The following is a 21961-nucleotide window of genomic DNA, read 5'->3' on the forward strand; positions in this document are numbered from 1 at the left end:
TCGCTCGAATCTCGCAACCGGGCCTGAACAGAACCACATTGTACGCATGAATAGCCACGGTCTCGCAACCCGTCATAGCATAGAAGAGAAGCACATGGAGCATATAAGAACATGAATAAGATCAACTTTAGTCGATGACACACCCCTCAACAATAGATGTGTTGAGTAAACAATCCAATCCGATGCAGAATATCCTCATTAGACATAACAATGGGCCCCCAAATCAATTCTGATCATCCAAAAAAATGTGCAAATAACCTTTCAAAAGTCCACAATAACCAAATCACAACACATATCATCAACTGTCTAACTTTGGCCATATCTTCATAGTCCACAACCAAGGAATAGTTCGCCTCTGAGAACTCCCAAGTCTCCAAATCCCAAGAATCTCCATATCCGAACTCAAGTCGACCACTCAAACGACTGACACATCCCTCATGCACAATCATCTCTCGAGAAATACTCTCATAAATCTTCTGCGCCACGTAGCAGAATCAGAACATCAACAGTGTCATTTTCCCAAAGAAAAACAATAAACCAATACTGTTCTGTTTCTTTCTTTTTTTCCTATTATTATTTTTTTCTTATTTTGGTGGAAAGAAACTCAATACTGCTCTTCTTCAAGTTGAAGATCAAGATAAGACTTGAAAGGTTGTGTAGTTTTCTGAATGCTAATTATATCTTTCCACGTTTGTCATGTCAATGGCATCAATACTTCAAATGGAAAACAAGGCAAAAAGCTACGGAAAAGGTACTTGCATCAAACTCGTTATCCCTGCTCATTTGAGGACCTGACCAGCATTCTCAGTAGCCAAGTTTAGTGCGGTGCCCATGCCGGCGCTTGACGAAAGGAAAATCTCGTTGGCACTTACTATCAGAGGTACCACCCAAACACATTGACTCCATTGCTGAACAGATGTTACACTGAAAGCACAGTAGGTGCTTACTGTTTTAAGTACAAATGGACTAAGCCTAAAGATACAGGTTATATGAACAAGTCCATGTCAAATACGACATGCAAAATGAATGTAGCTTCATAATTTCAACTACAATTTCACCAAGACCCTGGGGAGCACTAGAATGTAGGAGAGTAGCTAATGAAAGCTAATCTAAAGAAAGCTGAGCTATATGACATCATGAAAGCTCGAACATGCACTAACTCTTCATTGCCTGGTCCGGCAATGGCTCTCTGCACTTTTTAATCCATTCCGTTATCAGAAGCATGGTCATTTTGAGCAGATGAACTTGAACTTCTCAATTTCATATCTCCGGCTTGCTGCAACTGTTGTTCCTGCTGTTGCTGCTGCTGAAGCTGGTGGAGCTGATGGTGCTGAAACTGATGTTGCTGCTTGTGAGAATGTACCTGGAGCTGTTGAAGCTGTTGTGCCGTCAATAACGCATGTATTGCATGGTTGTTAGAGTAAAATTGCTGATTGCCTCCGTTGTTGGATGCTGGAAAGTTCATCATAGGTCCAGCATTTGCTATGCCTTGGTTAGTTAGCACTTTGAGATGTTGTATTTCCTCTTTAAGTGCATCATTTAATGCTACATAAAAGCAGAAAAAACAAAGAGAACTTAAGAACAATGTTAAAAAAAAAATTGGCTTAAATATTTTAAGTCATGCATTAAGAACCCAATAAGCACTACGGAAAATCATAGACCACGGGACACAATTTCACATAGAAAAGCTGCGCAGAAGCACTTTACCACTAAGTCAGTCAGGTGGAACCTCCTAATCATTTGTAACAACGAGGTATGTAACACATCCACCTCTATGCCTGGGTTTCCACAGGTGTGAAGGTTGAGAGGTTTGACCGGGGTTGTCATTACCCATTTTCCTTTAATTGGTAGCAACAACACTAAGGTCCTGGTTGACTCAGGATTCCGCACATGTTTCTGAATGGCATTGTCTATATCTTCAATGTAGACAACCAACTTGATGGAATGATATGATGGCCTTACAACTGTGAGATGCGGCACATATCGGTGCCCTTTTCTTATATGTAAAGGCCCATTAACGGGCTAAAGATAGTGGGCATATTGTGCTATCTTTCTAACTTGGTTTATTTCTTTGAATCTTCTAGGTCAAGAAAAATTTCTCTCGAGTTCTAAGGTTGCATCCCACAACCTGAAAACAATTATTTACCAAAGTTAGCCTTCTTTTCTTATGTGATGCACTCTCCTTTCCAAGGTGATTTTAATTTGGGACTGGCATACTAGAATAGGAAAGTGCTGCACCGCCTTAGAATTACTTGTTTAGGATATTATCTTACTTAGAAATGTATGCCTATTCAAATTTTTAAAGTAACTAATACCAATTAACAGAATAGAACCTAATATATTGGTGCCTATCAAGAGAATAAAATATGAAAAAAAAAATTATAAAGGAGAAAAAAATATGAATTTTCTGAATAATCAATACTATAATGAGTAATGACAGTGCTTGGCTATACAAACAAAAGTTTTGAAAGTTCAAATATCTGAAATAACCAAACCTCCAGAACCAAAACATTATATCTAAAAGAATCCACTTTAAATTATCCGCATGCATCCGAACCTCCACAACCTAATTACTATTAGAATTCACAGACTTCACTTCAAATTATTATCAATATTTTAATTGCAAGAATTGTTTAATATTTGGGTCAACCAGTTTTGGATCCTGCACTTATGCGCAACAAAGATGAAGAGCACTTAAGGAACTACTGCATTAGTTTAACCAGAAAAGTCAAACAAATATGCAATGTGAAGCTGAAGAAGTATTTCAACTTTGATTTCACTTAAATTTTTCCTAAAATTAAAGTATACTTGAAAACAAAGCACGCCAGAATACTTATCAAATCTAAATAGTAATCCTATTTGAATCAGCATGAATTATCTGAACTATATAGATTCAAAGGGGATGTTGATGAAACGGCACATTTTCCAGCAAAATCAGGAGGCGGGAAGAAAGGGGAGAATTATCTGACATCCGGAGTAAGAAATGAAGAAACTAGTCGGCTTCTGAGAGAGAAGACGAGGCCATGTTTAGTTTCTTACCATCTTGCAAGTGCACCTGTTGTTCCATTGTCTGCAAGCGCAATTTAAGTTCATTGTTTTCAGCACTCAGTCCATTTGTATCTCTCTGTACCATATGGAAAACAAATGCAGATATATCAAAACCTAGCTTTTTATATGGGCATATTGCACATAAGAGAGATAGAATAAGTTGAATATGTATTTATGTATGTACATTCATATGCTATGCATATACAAGACCAAGCAAACAAGGATTTACTTTTTTTTTGATAAACTAAGTGATTTCAATAGATGGGCATCAAGAAGATGCAAGAAGTACATGATTTGGCATTTGAGCTTACAAAAAATATTCCGGCTCATATACTTAATTGGCTAAGCCAGAGCTAAGGAACTAATGAAATCCAAATGATGATCAATATTGTTGATAGGGTACAGTCTAGACCAACAGAACAAATTGGCAATACACATAGCCTTTAAAGAACCTATAGAAGTTGAGTTTCCATCAAAACATCTCTTGTTTCTCTGTCCAAATGCACCAGAAAATACAAGCAGGGACCATTGACCAGATTTTTCTGATGGCTTCATCAACTCTCCATAAACTCCAGCTCTTATAAGCGTCCTTGACTGTGTAAGGGATGACCCATTTGAGACCAAAAAGGCAAAAAAACATGTACCATATGTCTGAAGCCACCTCACAGTGTAGGAGCAAGTGGCAGGTACTTTCAGCTTTCTTTTGACACATGTAGCATCTGTTAGGTAACTGGAAGTTCCTTTTCATCAGGTTATCTTGTATGAGGCATGCCTCATATAATGCTGTCCAGGTGTAACAGATAATCTTTGGTGGCAGCTTGGTTCTCCAAATAAGTTTCCAGGGCCAGTTATCTATCATGGGATTACTAGAACACATCTGTTGATATCCCACCTTGAATGTGTAGATGCCTCCACCATGATTCCCCCATTTAAGTCTATCCACAACTTGGGAGTTAGCATTGCTTTGTTGTAGTCTTGCATAAAAGTCTAGCAGCTCATTTATTTCCCAACCATGCATGTCCCTTCTGAACTTCAAGTCCCAATTGAACCCTTCCCTATATGCAGCAATAACCGCATTAGGATCTTGGGCTATGGTGAACAAGTTAGGGAATGCAACTTGGAGGGTAGAGTTTCCAAGCTATTTATCCTTCCAGAATCTGATGTATGTACCATTCCCAACTTCAAAGTGGATGTTCTGAGCAAAAGTACTCCATAATTTGCTGATGCCTTTCCATAATCCCACACCGTATGGAGCACTTGAGACTTTTGAACACTAGTGATTCAGCTCTCCATGCTTGGCTTTGATGACAACTTTCCAGAACCCAGAATCCTCCGTATTGTATCTCCACAGCCACTTCATCATCATGCTTTTATTGTGTGCTGCTAGATCTTTGATTCCCAACCCCCCTTGAGTTTTTGGTTGTGTAACCTTTTTCTACTTGATCAAGTGGAATTTATGTCGTTCATTATTGCCCTCCCAGAGAAAGTTTCTTCTTAGCTTATCAAGTTGCTTCAAAACCTTTGCTGGGATGGGAAATAGAGACATGTAGTAAGTTGGTATGCTGTCCAATACACTGTTGATAAGTGTTAATCTACCCCCAAATGAAAGATATTGCATTTACCATGATGCAAGTTTCTTCTCAAACTTTTCTATGATCCCGTTTCAAATTTCAGTGGATCTAAATTTTACTCCCAAAGGTAAACCAAGATAAGTAGATGGAAATGAATCAATTTTACATCCCATAATACCAGCCAACTCAGCCAGATTTGGGACTTCATTAACAGGATAAATGGTACTCTTCGACATGTTCATGTGCAAACCTGAAATAGCTTCAAAAATGAACAAAGTTAGGTTTAGTTGGATCCTTGAGACCTCTCAGCTCCACAAAAATTCAGTGTATCATCTGCATAAAGTAGATGAGATACAGCAGTTTGAGTCCCAACATTCCTCCCAATTTTAAAAGCTTAAATCCACTGTAACTGACTGGCTTTCTGCAGCATTTTACTAAGCCCTTCCATGGCCAAGATAAAGAGGAACTGTGAGATAGGATCACCCTGTCGGATACCTCTTTGTGGAGAAAAGAAACCCATTGGACCCCTGTTCACTAAGATCGAATACTTAGCAGTAGTGATGCTGAACTTGATCCATCTTATCCATCTTTCCCCAAAGCCCATGTGCCTCAGAATTGTGAGCAAGTATGACCAGCTCACTTTGTCAAAAGCTTTCTCAATGCCCAGTTTAAATAACAACCCTGGCTCTCCACTCTTAAGTCTCCAATCTAGTGCCTCATTTGCAATGAGAGCAGCATCTGTGATTTGTCTCCCTTTTACAAAAGCATTCTGACTCCCCGATACCAACTTCCCAATGACTGTTTTAAGCCTTTCAGCCAAAAGTTTAGAAGCAATCTTATAAACACTGCTTATAAGACTGATTGGTCTATAATCCTTGAGCTCGGTTGCGCCTTTCTTTTTAGGAATCAGAGCAATAAAAGAGGCATTAATAGATTTAACCATGTGGCAGTTGTGGTGAAAATGATTCATTGCATCAATAACCTCCTTTTTTATAATCTCTCAAGCATGTTGAAAGAATGCCATAGTAAAACCATCAGGTCCTGAAACCTTATCTGGAGCACATTTTCTAATAGTTGAAAGAATCTCCTGTTCCTCAAACTCCCTTTCCAATCAGTTTCTCTCAGCTTCTGAAATCCTAGCTAGATTGTCATATCTAGCTGACGGCCTCCAAGGTTCATTCTCTGTGTACAACTGCTGGTAGAAGTTCAGGATTTCACTTTTTATTTCCTCCTTATCTTCAATGATGACTTCCCCCATCTGTAGCCTATCAATGCAGTTGTTTTTTCTATGAGCATTAGCCATCTTTTGGAAGTACTTTGTATTTTTATCTCCATCCTTAAGCCATAAGCATCTTGATTTTTGTCTCCATGAAACCTTCTCAATCTTTGCTAACTGCTGAATTTGTGATTGCAGGTTGATCATTTGAGCCTTCTCAACTTGTGTTTGAACTCTGCCTTCATATGATTGTTCCAGTATAGTTAGTTCATTAAGTACCTTACTTTTTTGAGTTTCTAGTTTTCCAAATACCTCATTGTTCCAGCATGAGATGTCTTTCTTCAGGTTCCTCAGTTTTTGAGTCAAGATGAAGTCTGGACTGCCCACTACCTGATAACTGGACCACCATTCTTTAACTGAGTCCATGAATCCCTCTGCTAGCAACCACATATTCTCAAATTTAAAATAAGATGAATTGGAGTCCCAATCCCCACATTCAAGCATTAATGGCTTATGATCAAACTCTACTCTGGGTAAAGTCACCTGCTTTATTGCCTTGAAGTTGTCATTCCACTCAGATGAGATTAAGAACCTATCAATTCTAGAAGCCTGAAATTGTTCTTCACCTCTAGACCATGTATATTGAGCTCCATGTAGGGGTAAGTCCAACAGTTCCAATTCCAATATAATATCAGAGAAAGATTTCATTGCTCTGGACCTTCTAAGACAGTTGAATTTTTCATGCTCATATTTGCATACATTAAAATCTCCCCCTATCACCCAATGCCCATCCCAAATACCCCTTATTGCTGCCAATTCATGCCAAAGATCCTTTCCTGCTGCATTTGAATGTCGCCCATATACCCCAGTGTAACACCACCTGAATTGTTCTTGGAGACTTTCTAGAATGACAGAAACCGAGTATATACCTTGCTGAATGTTAATGCTTTTCCACAACCTCCTGTCCCACAAAATGATAACCCCACCTCTTGTGCCATTTGCTTGCAAATCTGCCCAGCTAGCCCATCTATTTCCCCATAAAGAACCTACTAATTGTTGTGACCACTCTTCAATTTTTGTCTCCTGCAAACATACTATATCTGCCTTCCACTTCATCAACAAAGATTTGATGATCCCCCTCTTCTTACTCTCATTCAACCCCCTAACGTTCCAACTAAGGATTTTTACTTTCATCCCAAATGAGCGTTGTGAATCCTGCCCCTTACCCTACCTTCCCCTTTACCCTGGCTTAAATTCGAAACTAATTTTTTCAATTTTGTCACCCCTTGCTTCTTTTTTGTCTTTGAACAACCCCCTTCTGACTCCCTTTGCTGCAATTGAGATTGTCTTCTCTGGTCCATTCTTAGAATCGTATTCAATAATTCGTGCTCAAAACCAGTTGCATTAACCCCAGCTTTGCATGCCTTCACCATAACCAACTTTGTCCATTTCGAAGTGGATATAACAGAAGGAGTATGAACAATTTGTTGATTAAAAGAGTTATCAATGTACCAAGGAAGGGATAGAGTATCACTGTGAGATTGAGAAGCGTAATCAGATTCTGAGCCAAACACTGGTGCTAATTCCCTGATTTGTGGAGGAATAGAAAGAAGTTCTATATCATGGGGCAATTTTCCTTCATCATCAGCATCGCAGAGGCTCGGGCAAACACTCCCTTCTGAATCAGACATCATACGCTTAATTTCCAGAGCATGGAGTTCTATGAAAAGGGGATCAAGATTATGTGGTGGAGGTGAAGAGCGTGTTTTAAGAAGGCATGGGTCTTGGGTTCTGGCCTTCCAGATCTGTAATATCTTATTTCTTCTTTTTGGGCCTTTGTTGTAATAAGCCTGATCTGTTTTCTTTGTGTTTGAAGGCCCAACTTAATTAATAATGCATGCCCCTTTGTCTGGTTTCTTAATAATAATTTTTTTAGGCCCAACATCCTTAATAATACTGGCCCCTTTGGCTGGATTATTAAACCTACTATAGGGCCCCACCTCATTGGCATATGGCAATTTTGAATTAAAGGCTAAAGGCATGTGCTGTCCCTGTGGCCTATCTACTGATTTGACAGTTGCAGACCTCGAAACCCTAACCCCTTCTTCTTCAATGAAACCCTTGCTGCTGCAATTCACCCCATCTCCGGCGACCCATAATTTAGTGTAAGCATCTGAAATTATAGAAATTTCATAGCTTAGTTCTCCCACTTTCAATTCAAGTTTACTAGGAATTTCTTCAATTGATTTGTTGACACAAATCCTAGCCTAGTGCAGGTGAGTCCTTTTCTTGGTGTCTTCGTCGGTGTCAACGAAGCCGCCACACAATTCTCCAATAACTCTGAAAGAGCTTTCCAACCGAGCATGGAGAGGAATTCCAAAAGCTTTTATCCATCTACGTTCGGAGTTTGGTTCCGCCATTGCCAATCCTGTGACCGCTGACCACCACTCCAATGACAACCTTCTTCCATTCCAGTACAAATCACCTGCCTTGACTCTAACTGCTTCTTGGCGAGAAGGCATCTCAAAGAGGAAGAGATTGTGTGCAATCGGCGTAACCTTCAAGCCTACTGTCACTTTCCATGTGTTAGTAAACCATTTTTGAACAACTTCATAGTTTGGAGACATGTTGAATGGGTCATTAAATCTCCCAACTAGACATTTAGCAAGAAAATGAGAGCTATTTGCTTTAGCCTCTGCACTAATTTTGATTTTGTTCTGATCTGCTACTGCACCATTCGTCTTTATTGAAGGCCAGAGCTCAGGACTAGCAGCTTCAAAATAAGATCTTGACTGACTTTGATAATTCCAGTTCGACGCCGGTCTTTCTGGCCTCCAAAGAAATCTCAAGATTTTGTCTGCAATGTCGCATCAACCTCCGTTTTCGATAATTTCTGGGATAATCACCGATGATTTCCTGTCACCCAACCATGCCTCAATACGAACAAATCTGTCGTAACTGTTGAAATTCCGATATACTCTGTAAATATAAGCCTCAATTTTCCTTCCCCATCTCCTACACAAGTTCCCCTCTCCCCGTGAAGCATCTTTCAAAGCAGCGCATACCCATCTTATATTGTTTTCATCGATTCTGATCTTGCCGATGAACCTCCTGCTGCGTTCATAGAGTAAAAACCATCTAACCCGATCTTCACTGATGTCGATTAGTTCGAAAGACTTGTCTCCTGCTGAAAAAAAGGTCCTCCCCTCCATCATGGAGGATGGGAACTCCCCGGAAAAGGACCAAGAACTAATCAGAAAAGTTTTGTTTGAAAGTTGGCTCATTTCCTAAGAGAGAAATAAATTCAGTGAAAAATACCAAACATGAAACCAACTTAACAAGGATTTACTTCATTCCATCTCTTCAACCATGTTCATGAAAAGAATGCAATACAAGTAAAAAGAGAAAAGGGAACTGCATAGCAGTGAAAGCTCTGATATATACCTGCAACAGGGTCAACTGAGCAGACAAAGAAGTCGCTTCTGTTTGCAGAGCTTGCACTCTCCTCTCGAGCTCTGCTATATATCTCATCTTCCTTTCCTTTGATCTGGCAGCTGACTGCCTGTTTGCCCAAATTCTGTAGCATAGTGAAGCAAAGACAAGAATGTGAGAATGCAGCAGCAGTAGGACATTTGTTTGAGTATTAAGTTCACTTGAATTTTGAACCATGCCAGACAATTTTAAAAAAATGAGTGAGAGAGAGAGAGAGAGAGAGAGAGACTTCAAAGCATTGGACAGCTTAAAGCATTAAAAAAATACTTCAGCAAGCAAACAAAAATTTAAACTAAAGAGAATTAAGACGTCAAATGCAGATGTTTAGAATCCTCAGTCGCTTTGAAGAGCTTGTTGGATATAAAAGACCTTGGGAGGAAGAAGACATAAATCAGATGGCGGAGGAAGTTAAGAAAACCAGAATTAATAACTTTTACTACACGCAGTAGAAAGAAAAAAACTGATATCACCCTGGAAAGGGAGGACACCTTTTGAAAGATAAATGATCCGAGAAGAACAATCGTATAATGCCTATCAAAAATAGCAATGGTGCAGTATTTCATAATACAAGATATTTTGCTTACCACACAAAAACTTTTCAGAATTCTAAGCCATCCGAACAATCAGCTTTCAGACGAACAACCAATAATGCAACTTAAAAAGGAGCACCAGAGTCACACCCTTCCTATAGAACTAATATAAAAAGAATAGAATGTCATTCGGAAAAGGAATGCATCTAACCCAATAGAACTAACTTCCAAATAGCTACAGACTGCTAACATGACTTCCGAATAGTCAGTGCCATATTACGCAATATAGAGCACATTCATAACATTTTGAAAGAAAAACAAAGCCTGAGAAACTCATACCCCTCTCTTGACCTCCTTTTATTACTCTATAAACAAGTATTGATATCCAAAAGAAAGCAAGACTGAAGAAATCAAATGTTGAATACATAGAGTAATAGTTTGAAGTCAATTAATCTCAGCAATATCTGAAGTAAATACATACAGGTAAAGGAAACAGATTGAGTTTGTATCCTATCCGCCTCCTTCCCACCCAAATCCAGTGCCCTGTCTGCCAACCATCATAAAAAGGAAGAGCAGGAGATGAGGAATGAAAAAACCGCACATTTCTTTTGGCAAAGAAGCCAACATTAAACCAACCCTTAAGAAAATGTCACAACTTAAACTCGTGGCGAGTACTGTCCGCTTTGGTCCAATAGAATTCACGAATTTGTCCCTTGGACAGTCGAGCCTAAATGTGGGCATACCGTATCACTTCCCTTTTCAAAGTGCAGTTTACCTAAGGTGCCATATGCACCTCTCCTTCGAAAGCTTCCCAACCTGTAAGACTAGCAGTCCTTTACGTGACCCACTCATCAATTCGCCCTCTATTATGGATGTCATATAAATATTCCTTGGGGATTTAGTGTCCTCACTGAGGTTTTGTCTCATTATCTTATTGCAAAACAAGCTCCGATACCATATTTGTCACAACCCAAATATATAAGGTAGCAACATGCATCTAATGGGATGATCCACCAGGCGAACCATGTATCTCATCCTACTAAAACAGCTAATAGCACAATTTTCATTTTTTGATAAATAATCCTACTATTTCATAAGTCGGTATTTATTCTTACCTAGTTCATGCAATATAACTCTAAGATAATACTATTTACACTTGGATAACATTGACTCGAAATTCCTCATCTTTGAGAGACAGAAAATTAGGACAAATCTAACAATGAATCACAGGTTTATTTGTTCTTGATATTTTCGTGAAGGATTCATTAGAGACAAGTAATGAGACCAAGATATATCAACACAAGGACCTAAAGAGCAAGGAACACTGGAGGAAGGACTTCCAATACCCTACTTTCAGAATATGGCATTGGAAGTCCTCCCTTCAGAAAATTCTAATAGTATTGGCATTGGAAGTCCTCTCTGCTGAAAACAAGTAACTGTAAATATATTCTGAAGGAAGGACTTCCAATGCCATACTTTCAGAATATATTTTTACTAGTTTTCAGCTTCAGTATGGCATTGCACGTGGCTATCTAACTCTTGTCCCGATAGCTTAAGGAAGATTATCTATTCACTGGATCCTTAGACTCACTCCTTACTCCTATGTTTTACACATTCGGAGTTAGTTCTGAAGATTTCAGTAGATGCTCATACTTCTAAAGTTGGTGAATGGTGATCACCACTTCTTATTCAGTGTGCCTTTATGGGTTATCCAGACTTTCCTTTTTTGTCAGTTGTCTGAAATCTGCAGTCATGTTCCATGAGCTTGGTAATGGGTGTATTTCAATTTGATTTAAGACTGGAGTTGCATATGTTAACTTCATCATAGTACTTTATATCACTCACAAGAGCTCGCTATACTCAAGGTTGTAATGTTAGCTAGTATGAAACACAGCATTCGTGTGGTCAATTAGCCCACTAGGTACTATGTCGCGGTCCTATAGAATTGGGTTGTGACGAGAATAACATAACGAAGCATAAATAAATTAATTTGCACCCCAGCATCTATCTCATACAAAATTACCCTTACGAGTTACGGGGCTGACAATAGTAGCTACACGTCCTTCCCATCAATGAAGGCCAAATAAGCTTATATAAAGGGCTTCAAACAGCTGTTTTTGGCTTCTTACCTCTTATAGGCAAATCTTGTGAACAGCAAGCAAAATTTCAACTTCTTAGGAGCTTGTTTCTGCTGGGTAGGCTCAAGGAGAAGTAGAAAGAGATGCTTGAGGTGGCACTATTATAACTGCTAATAGGATTTTTATTTTTATTTTAAATCTTTCAGCCATTAAAGCGAAAAGTTGACAAAAGAGGCCCTGGGCGAAGACTTTAGAGTGAAGAGCAAACGCTTCAAAATACTAAGCTAGTGTTTTGACATAGATTTGATTGAAACTTGAAAAAGGAGTTTTTGAAGTTGTGTTGAAAAATAATTTTTGAAAGTTGAAGTTGTGTTTGGACATGCATTTTATTTGAAGAAAAGTTGAAGTTTTTTTTGTGAGTGGAAGAAAAATTTTCACCCAAAAACTACCCTAAACCAGTTATTGGGAACTCAAATATTTTTGATTTTTTTTCCCAAAACATGATCATACTTCATAAACAAACACTGTTTTCAAAAACAAAATTTGAAAAAATGAAGCCAAAATTTATGGCCAAACGGGAGCTAAAATCATAAAAGTTTGAGGAGCAAAGAGATTGGAGATAATAACCAGTTGAAAAGGAAACATCACTAAAATGAACTCACCACCAATAAAACACTAATTAAAGTCAACAAATACAGAAAGTATTCATTTAACAAACTACATTTCATCATAATAACCAGATCATATCAGGATGTTTACAGCTTTAGCTCCCCCCCACCTCCACCATTTTCAGTTCCCAAATCTCCAACGAAGGATTTCATCGTGCATGACAAAGTATTATAAAAGCAAATCCAAATGGTTGCTCAAGCTATGATACTGGTTAAATTGTGAATAATGTCAAAGAGACAGCAAAAAACGAAGGAGCAACAGATGGAGTTACCTCTTCGCACGTTTCGGATCAATAAGAGCGAGCTCAGCAAGCTTTGCTGCGGACATGGCTTTCTTAGTCTCAGCTGAAGATGGATCTTCTCCACCCGACATAAGCCTCTCCGGCTTGATTGTAGTTGAACCATCCATGGACTGACTATGCTGATGTCTGACTCTTGGCTTCTCACTAACAGCGTCAGTAACATTGTCAATCCTCGAAGCTGTAAAACCCATCGCTGGAGCTTGCAACGAGCCCAAAGATGACTCACCCACTTGGAATGAAGAAGTAGCAGATGAAGAGTTAAACTTATCCATATCAAGATACATAGAGAGGAAATCCTCCTCAGTCTCATCAGACAAAGACGGTCCATCCAGTCCACCAACAACACCAAGATCACTATCGAAACTTATATCATCAGGAAGTGTAAGAATCTCCGAATGGGCACGTCGATGACCCAAATTCTTAGGTGGGTTATCTGGCATTCGACTAATATCATGACTAAATTGGTTTGCTTTTGGTTCTGAAGCAGGTACAGGCCCTAAAGGAGGTAAATTTGATGATCCTGATGGCTCTGACTTTACACTAAAAATACTCCCGGAAGGCGAAAAGAGTGAATATTTTCCTGATGGAGGCATTAAACCCCCTACACACTTCTCTTTATCCATACTTAATGATCTTGAAACATAATAGCTCCAAATATGCAATCTTGAATATAAATAGCAAGAAACCCTCAAGTTGAAAATTACAACTCACAAGACAAAGCTTGCATTTTTCAACATAAATGAAAGATGGGTATTCAAATATTTACCAACAAAGCTTTAACAAGTTACTAAAAATTAGAAGAAAACCCTGTAATCCACCATTTTTTCAAGAATCATTCTCCTGTAAAATGCACCCTGCAAAATGGAAAATTGTGAAATAAAGATTGGAGTTTTAGAAAGCATAAATGTTACTGTTTGTAACAACATGCCCTAGAATTCAATATTTTCAATGGGTTTTTTAGGAATTTTTGCACACGCCAAAAAGGGAGGAACAACAGAAAGGGAAAATGAGCAGTTTTAAAGCCATAAAAAAAGGATAAAAATCAGCATAAAGAAAAGGGTAATTTTCTTACACGGTTTCTGGTTTAGCTTTTAAGATAAGATCTCCAGAAAAGGGAAATAAACAAACGGAATCCACAGCAGCCTGAAGTTTTGCAAGTGATTTGAGTTAAAATTTTGAAAAATAACTTTTTGTAGCTTTTTAAATTTTTGAAAAAATTAAAAATTTTATGAACAAACCTGATTTCGAAAAAAGTAAAATTATTTTGGAAAAATCTTCCATCAAATTTTATATCCAAACGGGTAGTACTTATTAGAAAAAATGACACCATATATTTTTTATATATTTTTTTGTATATATATACATTTTGTATGTTATATATAAAAATTATACAAATTTTATACATTTTTCGACTACCAAATATAAATAATTTCTAACAAGGGCTAAAAGTGATAATACCCCTACTCATTAGTTTGATTGGTTAAAGTTTAAGAATGTAAAAAGTTCTCGAGAATCTAGGAGAAATTCAAAAATATCCAGATTTACAAGTGGTAATTGAAAAATAGTCATAGTTTCAAAAGTAATCGAATTTTAGCCACTTTTTATGTAAAGATAAATCTGAACGAAAATATCATTCAAAATCCGAAAAATATTCCAACATAATATACTGGAATTCCAGTATAATATACTTGACTTTCAGTATAATATACTGGAGTTCCAGTATAATATACCGGTCTATCATAATATGCTGGAAGTTCATACACAGGTGCTCCAATCTCCAATATATTATGCTGGAACTTTCCGTGTGTTGGAGTTCCAGCATAATATGCTGGAAGTTCATACACAGATGCACCAATCTCCAGTATATTATGCTGGACTGGTCCATGATGCAGCAAAATAATAGCTATTTTTCAATGACTTTGCAAAAGCTGGCTATTTTTCAATTATCGGTCCGAAAACTGACTAGCCAGTGCTATTTTTACCGAGAATCTCGGTGTCTAGAATTAAAAGTGCGTACGACATACCAAATATATTTGCGTTGGGCCCCGATCTAATTAGATTCCTATAATGCTTATTGTACGGAAAAGTGCTCCCGATCATAATTTTTTATTCTTTATTTTTAAAGATAAGGGTAGTGTTTGGTATAACGAAAAATATTTTTCTTGAAAAATAAGTAATAATCTTGCTCATTTTCCGTTGTTCGGTACGCAAATTAAGAAAAATAACTTCTCAATAATTTAGATACAGTAAACATGAAGCCATAAACTTTCAAACCACCTACCTTCCGAACCCACAAATTCCATAAACTTCCGAACCGCTAAACTTTCGAACCCATAAATTCTAAAATTTCTAAACCCGCAAACTTCCAAACACATAAACCTTCGAACTCATAACTTTGGAACTCGTAAAATTTCGAACCTGTAAACTGAACAATGAAAATATCAGAACTGAAAATATTTTAAAAAATATATTTTTTGCTGCGGGGGAGGGGGGTTGAGGGGATTGGGGTGGGTGGGTGGTGCAGAAAATTGAAAATACAAAAAAGAAAGTAAAATAATAATAATTTTTTGGGGGGGCATCCGGGAGGGGTTGGGGGCTGTAGAAAAAAAAATTACAGAAAATTGAAAATATAAAAAAAAGATTTAAAAAAATCAGGGGGGGTGGTTTGAGAGGGCATTGGGGGTTAGCAGGGTAGGTGGTGACGGAAAAGAAAAAAATTGAAATCTGAAAACGAAAAAAAAAAAAAAACTTTTTTGGAGAGAGGGGTGGGAGAGATGGGGTAGGGGAGGGGTTGGGGTTAGATGTGAGGGTACAACTTGGATATGTGAAGGGTAGTATGTACGCAGAGCTTACCCCTACCTTCAAGGTAGAGAGGCTATTTCCGAAAGACCCTCGGCTTAGGAAAGATAAAAGGAAGGGCAGCAGCAATCACACCAATTCTAAAACCGAAGAAAAAACACAAAGATACAAAACTAAAACTGAGTATTGTAATCACAAGGCCGAAACGAAAGCAACGACAAGTAATCACATAAATCAAGAAATATGAAAATACATAACTAACGCTAACATGTATCAAAGCTACTGTTACAGACAAGGGCAACGCCAGGCAACCTATTCTAACCCTTTACCTTTATTCTCAACCTCCACACCTTCCTATCCCTAGTCATGTCCTCAGTGAGCTGGAGCAACGCCATATCTTGCCTAATCACCTCTCCCCAATACTTCTTCGGTCTACCTCTATCTCTTCTTAGGCCCTCCAGGTCCAACCTCAACCTCTCACACTTCCTCACTGGTGCATCTGCGTCTCTCCTCCTCACATGTACGAACCATCTAAGTCTAGCCTCCCGCATCTTGTCCTCCATAGAGGCCACGCCCACCAAAAACAGAACTAAGAAAAAGAAAATATAAGGGTAAAGTGAAATCTCAGCTGGCTAGCATGCCCCTCTACTTAGCTACATATCAGTTAGCCAAATATACCAAATAAGAGATACTAATAATTTCAAGAGAATGGACCAAAGCCATGATTCAACCATGAACAAGAGAATGGACCAAAGTCAAATGCATAGACCTTTGCAGAACAAGCCCTACTATCTAACAGATGGAATCACATTTACATGACTGAAAATCACTAAATCGTCAATGAGGAAAAGCAATTAGGTCATTGGTTTATCTACTCAATGATACAACTGGATTACATAGAAAGAAAGCCAGTAGAACACTTTAGCAGATCATACGTGAAGCACAGGTATATTGTTGGTTCCATTTCGTGAATGAGTCTCCAATGTTATAGTGGCTCGTGCCATTTCTTTGTCAGCCTTGATTCTTACTTTTCTTTTCTCTACGTCTTCACCAAAACATATATTACCACTCGAGGACTGCAACAATCTGGATGCCACTGGCTTTGATCTACACGGCCAATAGTGAAATCCTCGGCAGCAGCTTGTAAGAAGTACTCAAGGATAGCATCTGCCACAAGAAAATCACATGATATATATCTATCTCCACACCATCTGAGATTTAGTAAAATATCCAGTCTCTATACCGTTCCGGAGTTCTCCAGCTAAAATAACTGTTGTCTGAGTACCGGAGAGGTCGAGAAGTGTTGCTAACAAATCCATGACAGCTCCCTCACTATAAATCACGTCTGAGCCAAGTACTGAAATACGAATATATTCAGAACATGAAACAGTAAACTAAAATCAAGGATATGCTAACTGGACCACTGACCAGAGACCATCTACCGGGCCTTTGGAGCATGAAAGAAGGGGCAAAGGGTGGAATGTGAGCTGTCAAGCTGAGTATTTGATTTTTTTAAAATAAAAGAGAAATCCCCTAGGGCCAGCTGATGCACAATTCGAAACTAAGTCGATAATGGATCTGCCTCTCTATCCTTCTCCACTTAAATACAGACTTTTATCCATGAAAGGGTTCAAACTCACCCGCTCAACCCACACATCATTTGCTGCACTCTTACCTCTGAACCAAGCCCTGAGGGTCCCTAAAAATCTTTTGGCATCTCAATGTAGAAAACATTGAGGTGCGTCCCACGTTTTGCTATGGGTAGAGGCAGCTGTGAGAGGATGCAAACTGGTTTAGGTAAAAACATCCATTTCCTTTGCAAGATTAGGTGGCAACATTGTTTCATAAATAGGCAAAATTTAATCAGACCTAACAAATTCTCAAAAAAAAAAAACATAGAGCATCAACAACCCATATATGCTCAGTGGCAATGTTGGACTGGTCTAAAACTGATAGCATGAACAACCTATATATACCTACTTGCTGACTCCGACAATTCTAAAGCTGATAGCAAAGTGCATAACAACCCATATACGCCCACTGCAACTTTTCAACTGAGGGAGAAATGAAATTAGGTTTTGATTCTGATTGGACCTTGTAAGAGAGCTTCTCAAGAGCAGGAGTAAGGGTCAAAACAAACTGATTCATTTGTGGCTGTTATGCAGCCACTTGACATCCTTATCGATTAAAAAAAAAACAGGAAAAAATAAAACAAAAGTAGCCAATTGACATATATCTCTATATTGAAGATGTAATTTTCTCCATATTTAGTCTATTGATTACATACATAGATCTATTCACCTCCGGTCAACGGACGTCAACGGACAAATTGATTTCAAAGGGGGGATGTTACCCATTTTGCCTTTCAGGATTGCTCTAATATATTAAAAGCCTAAAGCTGGCAAATGTCTCAACTTAATAGAAGCCAGTCATATACACAACAACAACTTCAAGTTCTACAAAACCTTCATTCGATAAGGCTTCTAATCTATAAATGTAATCCCACAAATGAGGTCTGGGGAGGGTAGTGAGTACACAGACCTTACCCCTACCCCGAGGGAGTAGAGAGGCTGTTTCCGAAAGACCGATAAGGCGGTTTCTAATCTATAAATGAAAAAAAGGATAACTGACAAGAATTTTGGAAAAATAATACTTCTGTGGTTAGACAGTTAAATAGTATATAACTAATTCTAGTTCACCTCCTCCCCAAAGAAAAGATAAGGATAAGAAAAGAAAATAACAATATAAAGCAACATGCGACATCATCGTGAAGGGCAACTAAACAACCTCAGATATAAGCATATGGTATTTGATTATGTATTGTGAAGAAACTGCTATAGGAAATGAGACCATCTCAGATTGTTACCATAATCTGGCAAAGGATCCTTTATACCATGATCTAACTCATCTCCCCATGTGAGCTCAGTCACTGTTGCAGAACCTCTTACATCTCCATACAGATTAGCCTCTACATTTTTCTTTAGTAGCCTCAGTCTATCTGGGAGGTCAGTGAGAATAACTTGAGCACCCAAAAGAGCTGCAATGCAGCTGGAAACATTGTATGAGAAACATAATAAGAGAATTGAACCATTTATCAACAGTAAATTTATGCCATGTAAAGTGAGTGAGTCAAACATTTAAAGTCCATTACAAGGTACCATTACCAATATAAATTTATGAGCAAGTAATTTACTTTTATGAACAACAAGCCATGCCATGTTTCTCATACACATTACAGAGACAAGAAACTACAATAGGAACTAATCCAACATTATTTTGTTGGAACGTGCAACCATTTCAAACTCCTGAGTCTTGACTGCTGTCCACTAGCTTAAACCAGTAATGACCAGAAAATCATTTTGACAAATCAGATATCAATGTCATAAAATATAACAGCATTACCCAACTAATCCACAGCCAGAGCCCAATTCAACGACCTTCTTGCCTTGAAGATGAATTCTTCCTGCTTCTACAGCGTGCTCCAAAAATTTCCCAAGGACCACTCCACTATCCCACATTACAGAACCAGTTACTCCAGGAGTACCCTAAAATACAAAATACAGCGTGGTTGTTAGAAATTTGATGAAAAAATGAGAGAGACAGAGCAACCGAAATAATGTCAATGCTTAAAATGGATGCTTTACCAGTGTTAGGAGATCACATTGTCTCACAAGCATTTCAACTTTCAGCAGATATAAACAACCTTTCCAGAAAACTAACAGCAGCTAATCTAAATTGCCTCTGGGTCATGTCATTGCCAAAAGCTTATTAGTCATCTCATAAGTTAAAATTCCAAGTGTCTAACTAACACAAACTTTAGCCAAGTCACAAAAATTTTCAAGAGTAAAAGCAGAATATGCAGCTAAAATTCATATACACTACGACTAGGTGTAATTTTTTTTTTATCACTATACAGTAGGCATGATTTCCTATATATAAAACATCTCGAGCTACAGATTCTGATCTTGCCCTAAATCTGTTCGAGAGGTCCATGGCAGCAAGAAGTACAAGTCGGACGAGTGGGAAAAGGGGAGTGCAGGTTATTTGAAGAAATGAGGATTTGATCCGTTGGCAATTAACAATAATACCAGTGTCTCCTCTGTCCTGTGTAAGGAAATTGCATGGGAAGAATACATACCTATAAGACAATGACCTAGGTAATGGCAAGGAAAAGATAACACTAACAATGTTGGCTTAAGATTAAGAGTAAGCTGAACTATATGGATTATAACAGCAGAATTAACCTACTAATGATTCCCAAATGAGTATCATACTGCGCCAGAAATGGGCTATGAAATTTTGGCCTACGAAAGTTACATGTTACCGTTCTCAAAAAAAAAAAGGGCTATGGAATGAACTGCACTCCACCAATGGGTTCTTTTTTTTCTTTTGTCCATTTATCGGCAGTTCGCATATAAAACATGCAACCTATAGCCCAATAGTTATACCCGTTTCCGTCAAAAAGTTAGCTTATATTAGGCACTATTTAACAGTAGGTCGCATATTTAACCAGCGTAAGAAGCATGCAATCTACTTTTAAATCTACATGTTGCATTTTTTATAGGTGAACTGCCCATAAATGGGCAAAAAAAAAGAGAGAAAAACCCATTAGTGGAGCGCAATTTATTTGAGAGCCCATTTTGGGTGTGGATTCAAAGTACTGTTAAGCAGGAGACGATACTCCTCTGAGTTCCTAAGCTTACCTCTTGAAAACTTTCTAGTTGTGATAGTCACACATAGAATCTTGAAAACAGACCATGCCCTAAACTTGCACAAGTTTCTCGATGGTCAGATCATGGCTATTTGTCATTGGGTAGTTGGCAGTTTGCTCTAACCGACTTTGCTGCACTTAAACTTGACTGCTAAATCTAGTTACTAGTTACTCCTCATAAGATCCTCTGCCTGTTAAAAACCACAGATCTTGATCAATTATGATAACTTTCATGTGGTAATTTGCTTCTCGGATATTAACTCTTTAGACTTAGCTCATTCTAAGAATGACAAAATCCATGTTTATCTGGCTGACTCGTTGCACTCATCTTCATGAAGCCCTAAAAAACTTGCCAATTGATTAGTCAATGTGGATTTGGGAACTCAGTCTAAGTGACTGATTATATACCCAAAACAACCAAATATTAACTCAAACCCCCATAATCTATTAATCCTAATTAATCCATTTACAACTTTGTAAGCATAGAAAAAGTTTCTCCCTACAATTTCATCAATTTCTCTCCTTAAAGAACAAAAACTTACTTTATCTTCATTTGGTAATTAAAAAAATTACTAAAAAGAACCCCCCCCCCCCCAAAAAAAAAAAAGAACAAATGGAAAAAGTACTCATTTTGACCTTGAGCGAGTTAAATCATGAGTAATCCATTGAGAAAGAAAGGAAAAACTATCTAAAACAAGCCATAAATAATGGTGGAATTTGTTTCTACGTATAAAAAGGTACATTTTTTTCTGGAACAGATAAAAAAGTAAAGTGAATCACGTAATTTAGGAGTGCACAAACCAGGTTAGAAGGGGACTGGAGAATTGAGAGAGAGCGGCCACAGGCGTCAATAGGGAGCTGGAGAGAAGTTTGGCGGGCGAAGGCATTGGGCTTTGAAAACGTTGGCTGTTGAATTCCCCAAAGCAGCATAGTCTCCTCTGCTGGATCTTCAGTGTTCACCAATCTCACCTTCCCTCTGTACATTCCTAACTCTTCAACCATCCTCTCTTCCTCTTCCTCCTCGTATGAGTACTCTTTCTCCTCAGCTTTTCCGGCGACGTTCGTTTCATCTCTTACGATGCCGTCGACGTTCATGGCTCTGTGCTCTTCGCGCTTGCGCTCCTACGAGAGGGTTTACAGTTTAGACCCTCTTCGGCAGTTGCCAAGAAGCAAGTGCACAAATAGCCATATTTAGGATGCTATTTAAAAATTTATCCACTTTAGAATTAACTTTAGACCCGTGAGGCTTAAAGTTCAAACAGCACAAGCAATATGTGAACATTAAGTATTTGAAGTTGGCATATTGCATGTGTAGTTCGCTTCACACATTTGGCTATGAAATTATGTTTGGACATTTCCAACTTCAAACCCCTAAAGTTTGGGAACACCACTTGAAATAGTTTTTAAAAACTCTATATAGTTTAAACAGTGACATCACAAGTGGCTACTTGGTGCCATTCATTCCCATTCCAACCGATTCAAAAGAATTCGTTTGGTGCCATTTTGATTGGAGACAAGAATTTAAAAATATTTAACATACAATTTA

General features: G+C 38.2%; 2 protein-coding genes across 3 annotated transcripts; both read right to left on the bottom strand.

Annotated features, from left to right (window-relative positions):
* Window positions 1–881: 881 nt before the first annotated feature.
* Window positions 882–13976, bottom strand: LOC107808400 (putative transcription factor PosF21). Its single transcript, XM_016632917.2, has 4 exons — window positions 12876–13976; window positions 9280–9412; window positions 3040–3124; window positions 882–1545 (listed from the first exon to the last, which is right to left on the bottom strand). The coding sequence occupies exons 1-4, from the start codon at window positions 13526–13528 to the stop codon at window positions 1199–1201; spliced, it is 1218 nt and encodes a 405-aa protein (XP_016488403.2). The 5' UTR covers window positions 13529–13976; the 3' UTR covers window positions 882–1198.
* Window positions 13977–16449: 2473 nt separating this feature from the next.
* LOC107808401 (uncharacterized) lies at window positions 16450–21664 on the bottom strand. Of its 2 annotated transcripts, none has more exons than XM_075230759.1 (5): window positions 21217–21664; window positions 19107–19249; window positions 18598–18752; window positions 16948–17061; window positions 16450–16871 (listed from the first exon to the last, which is right to left on the bottom strand). In XM_075230759.1, the coding sequence occupies exons 1-5, from the start codon at window positions 21508–21510 to the stop codon at window positions 16744–16746; spliced, it is 834 nt and encodes a 277-aa protein (XP_075086860.1). In that variant the 5' UTR covers window positions 21511–21664; the 3' UTR covers window positions 16450–16743. The 2 variants fall into 2 exon arrangements, with proteins under 2 accessions (XP_075086860.1, XP_016488404.1); XM_016632918.2 differs by having other exon boundaries at window positions 18571–18752; window positions 21217–21661.
* Between the last annotated feature and the right edge of the window lie 297 nt (window positions 21665–21961).

Source organism: Nicotiana tabacum, chromosome 15, assembly GCF_000715075.1.
Source record: "Nicotiana tabacum cultivar K326 chromosome 15, ASM71507v2, whole genome shotgun sequence".
NCBI classification, from domain to species: Eukaryota; Viridiplantae; Streptophyta; class Magnoliopsida; order Solanales; family Solanaceae; genus Nicotiana; species Nicotiana tabacum.

Excerpts from the sequence above, each read along its gene's own strand:
- LOC107808400 (XM_016632917.2), bottom strand. The coding sequence starts at position 13,528 with ATGGATAAAGAGAAGTGTGTAGGGGGTTTAATGCCTCCATCAGGAAAA. Across the intron at positions 9,413-12,875 it reads GATCCGAAACGTGCGAAGAG|AATTTGGGCAAACAGGCAGT; the intron begins GTAACTCCATCT and ends ACTATGCTACAG. Across the intron at positions 3,125-9,279 it reads CTCAGTTGACCCTGTTGCAG|AGAGATACAAATGGACTGAG; the intron begins GTATATATCAGA and ends CATATGGTACAG.
- LOC107808401 (XM_016632918.2), bottom strand. The coding sequence starts at position 21,510 with ATGAACGTCGACGGCATCGTAAGAGATGAAACGAACGTCGCCGGAAAA. Across the intron at positions 18,753-19,106 it reads TCTGGCTGTGGATTAGTTGG|CTGCATTGCAGCTCTTTTGG; the intron begins GTAATGCTGTTA and ends CAATGTTTCCAG. Across the intron at positions 17,062-18,570 it reads GGATCCTTTGCCAGATTATG|TACTTGGCTCAGACGTGATT; the intron begins GTAACAATCTGA and ends TTCGTATTTCAG.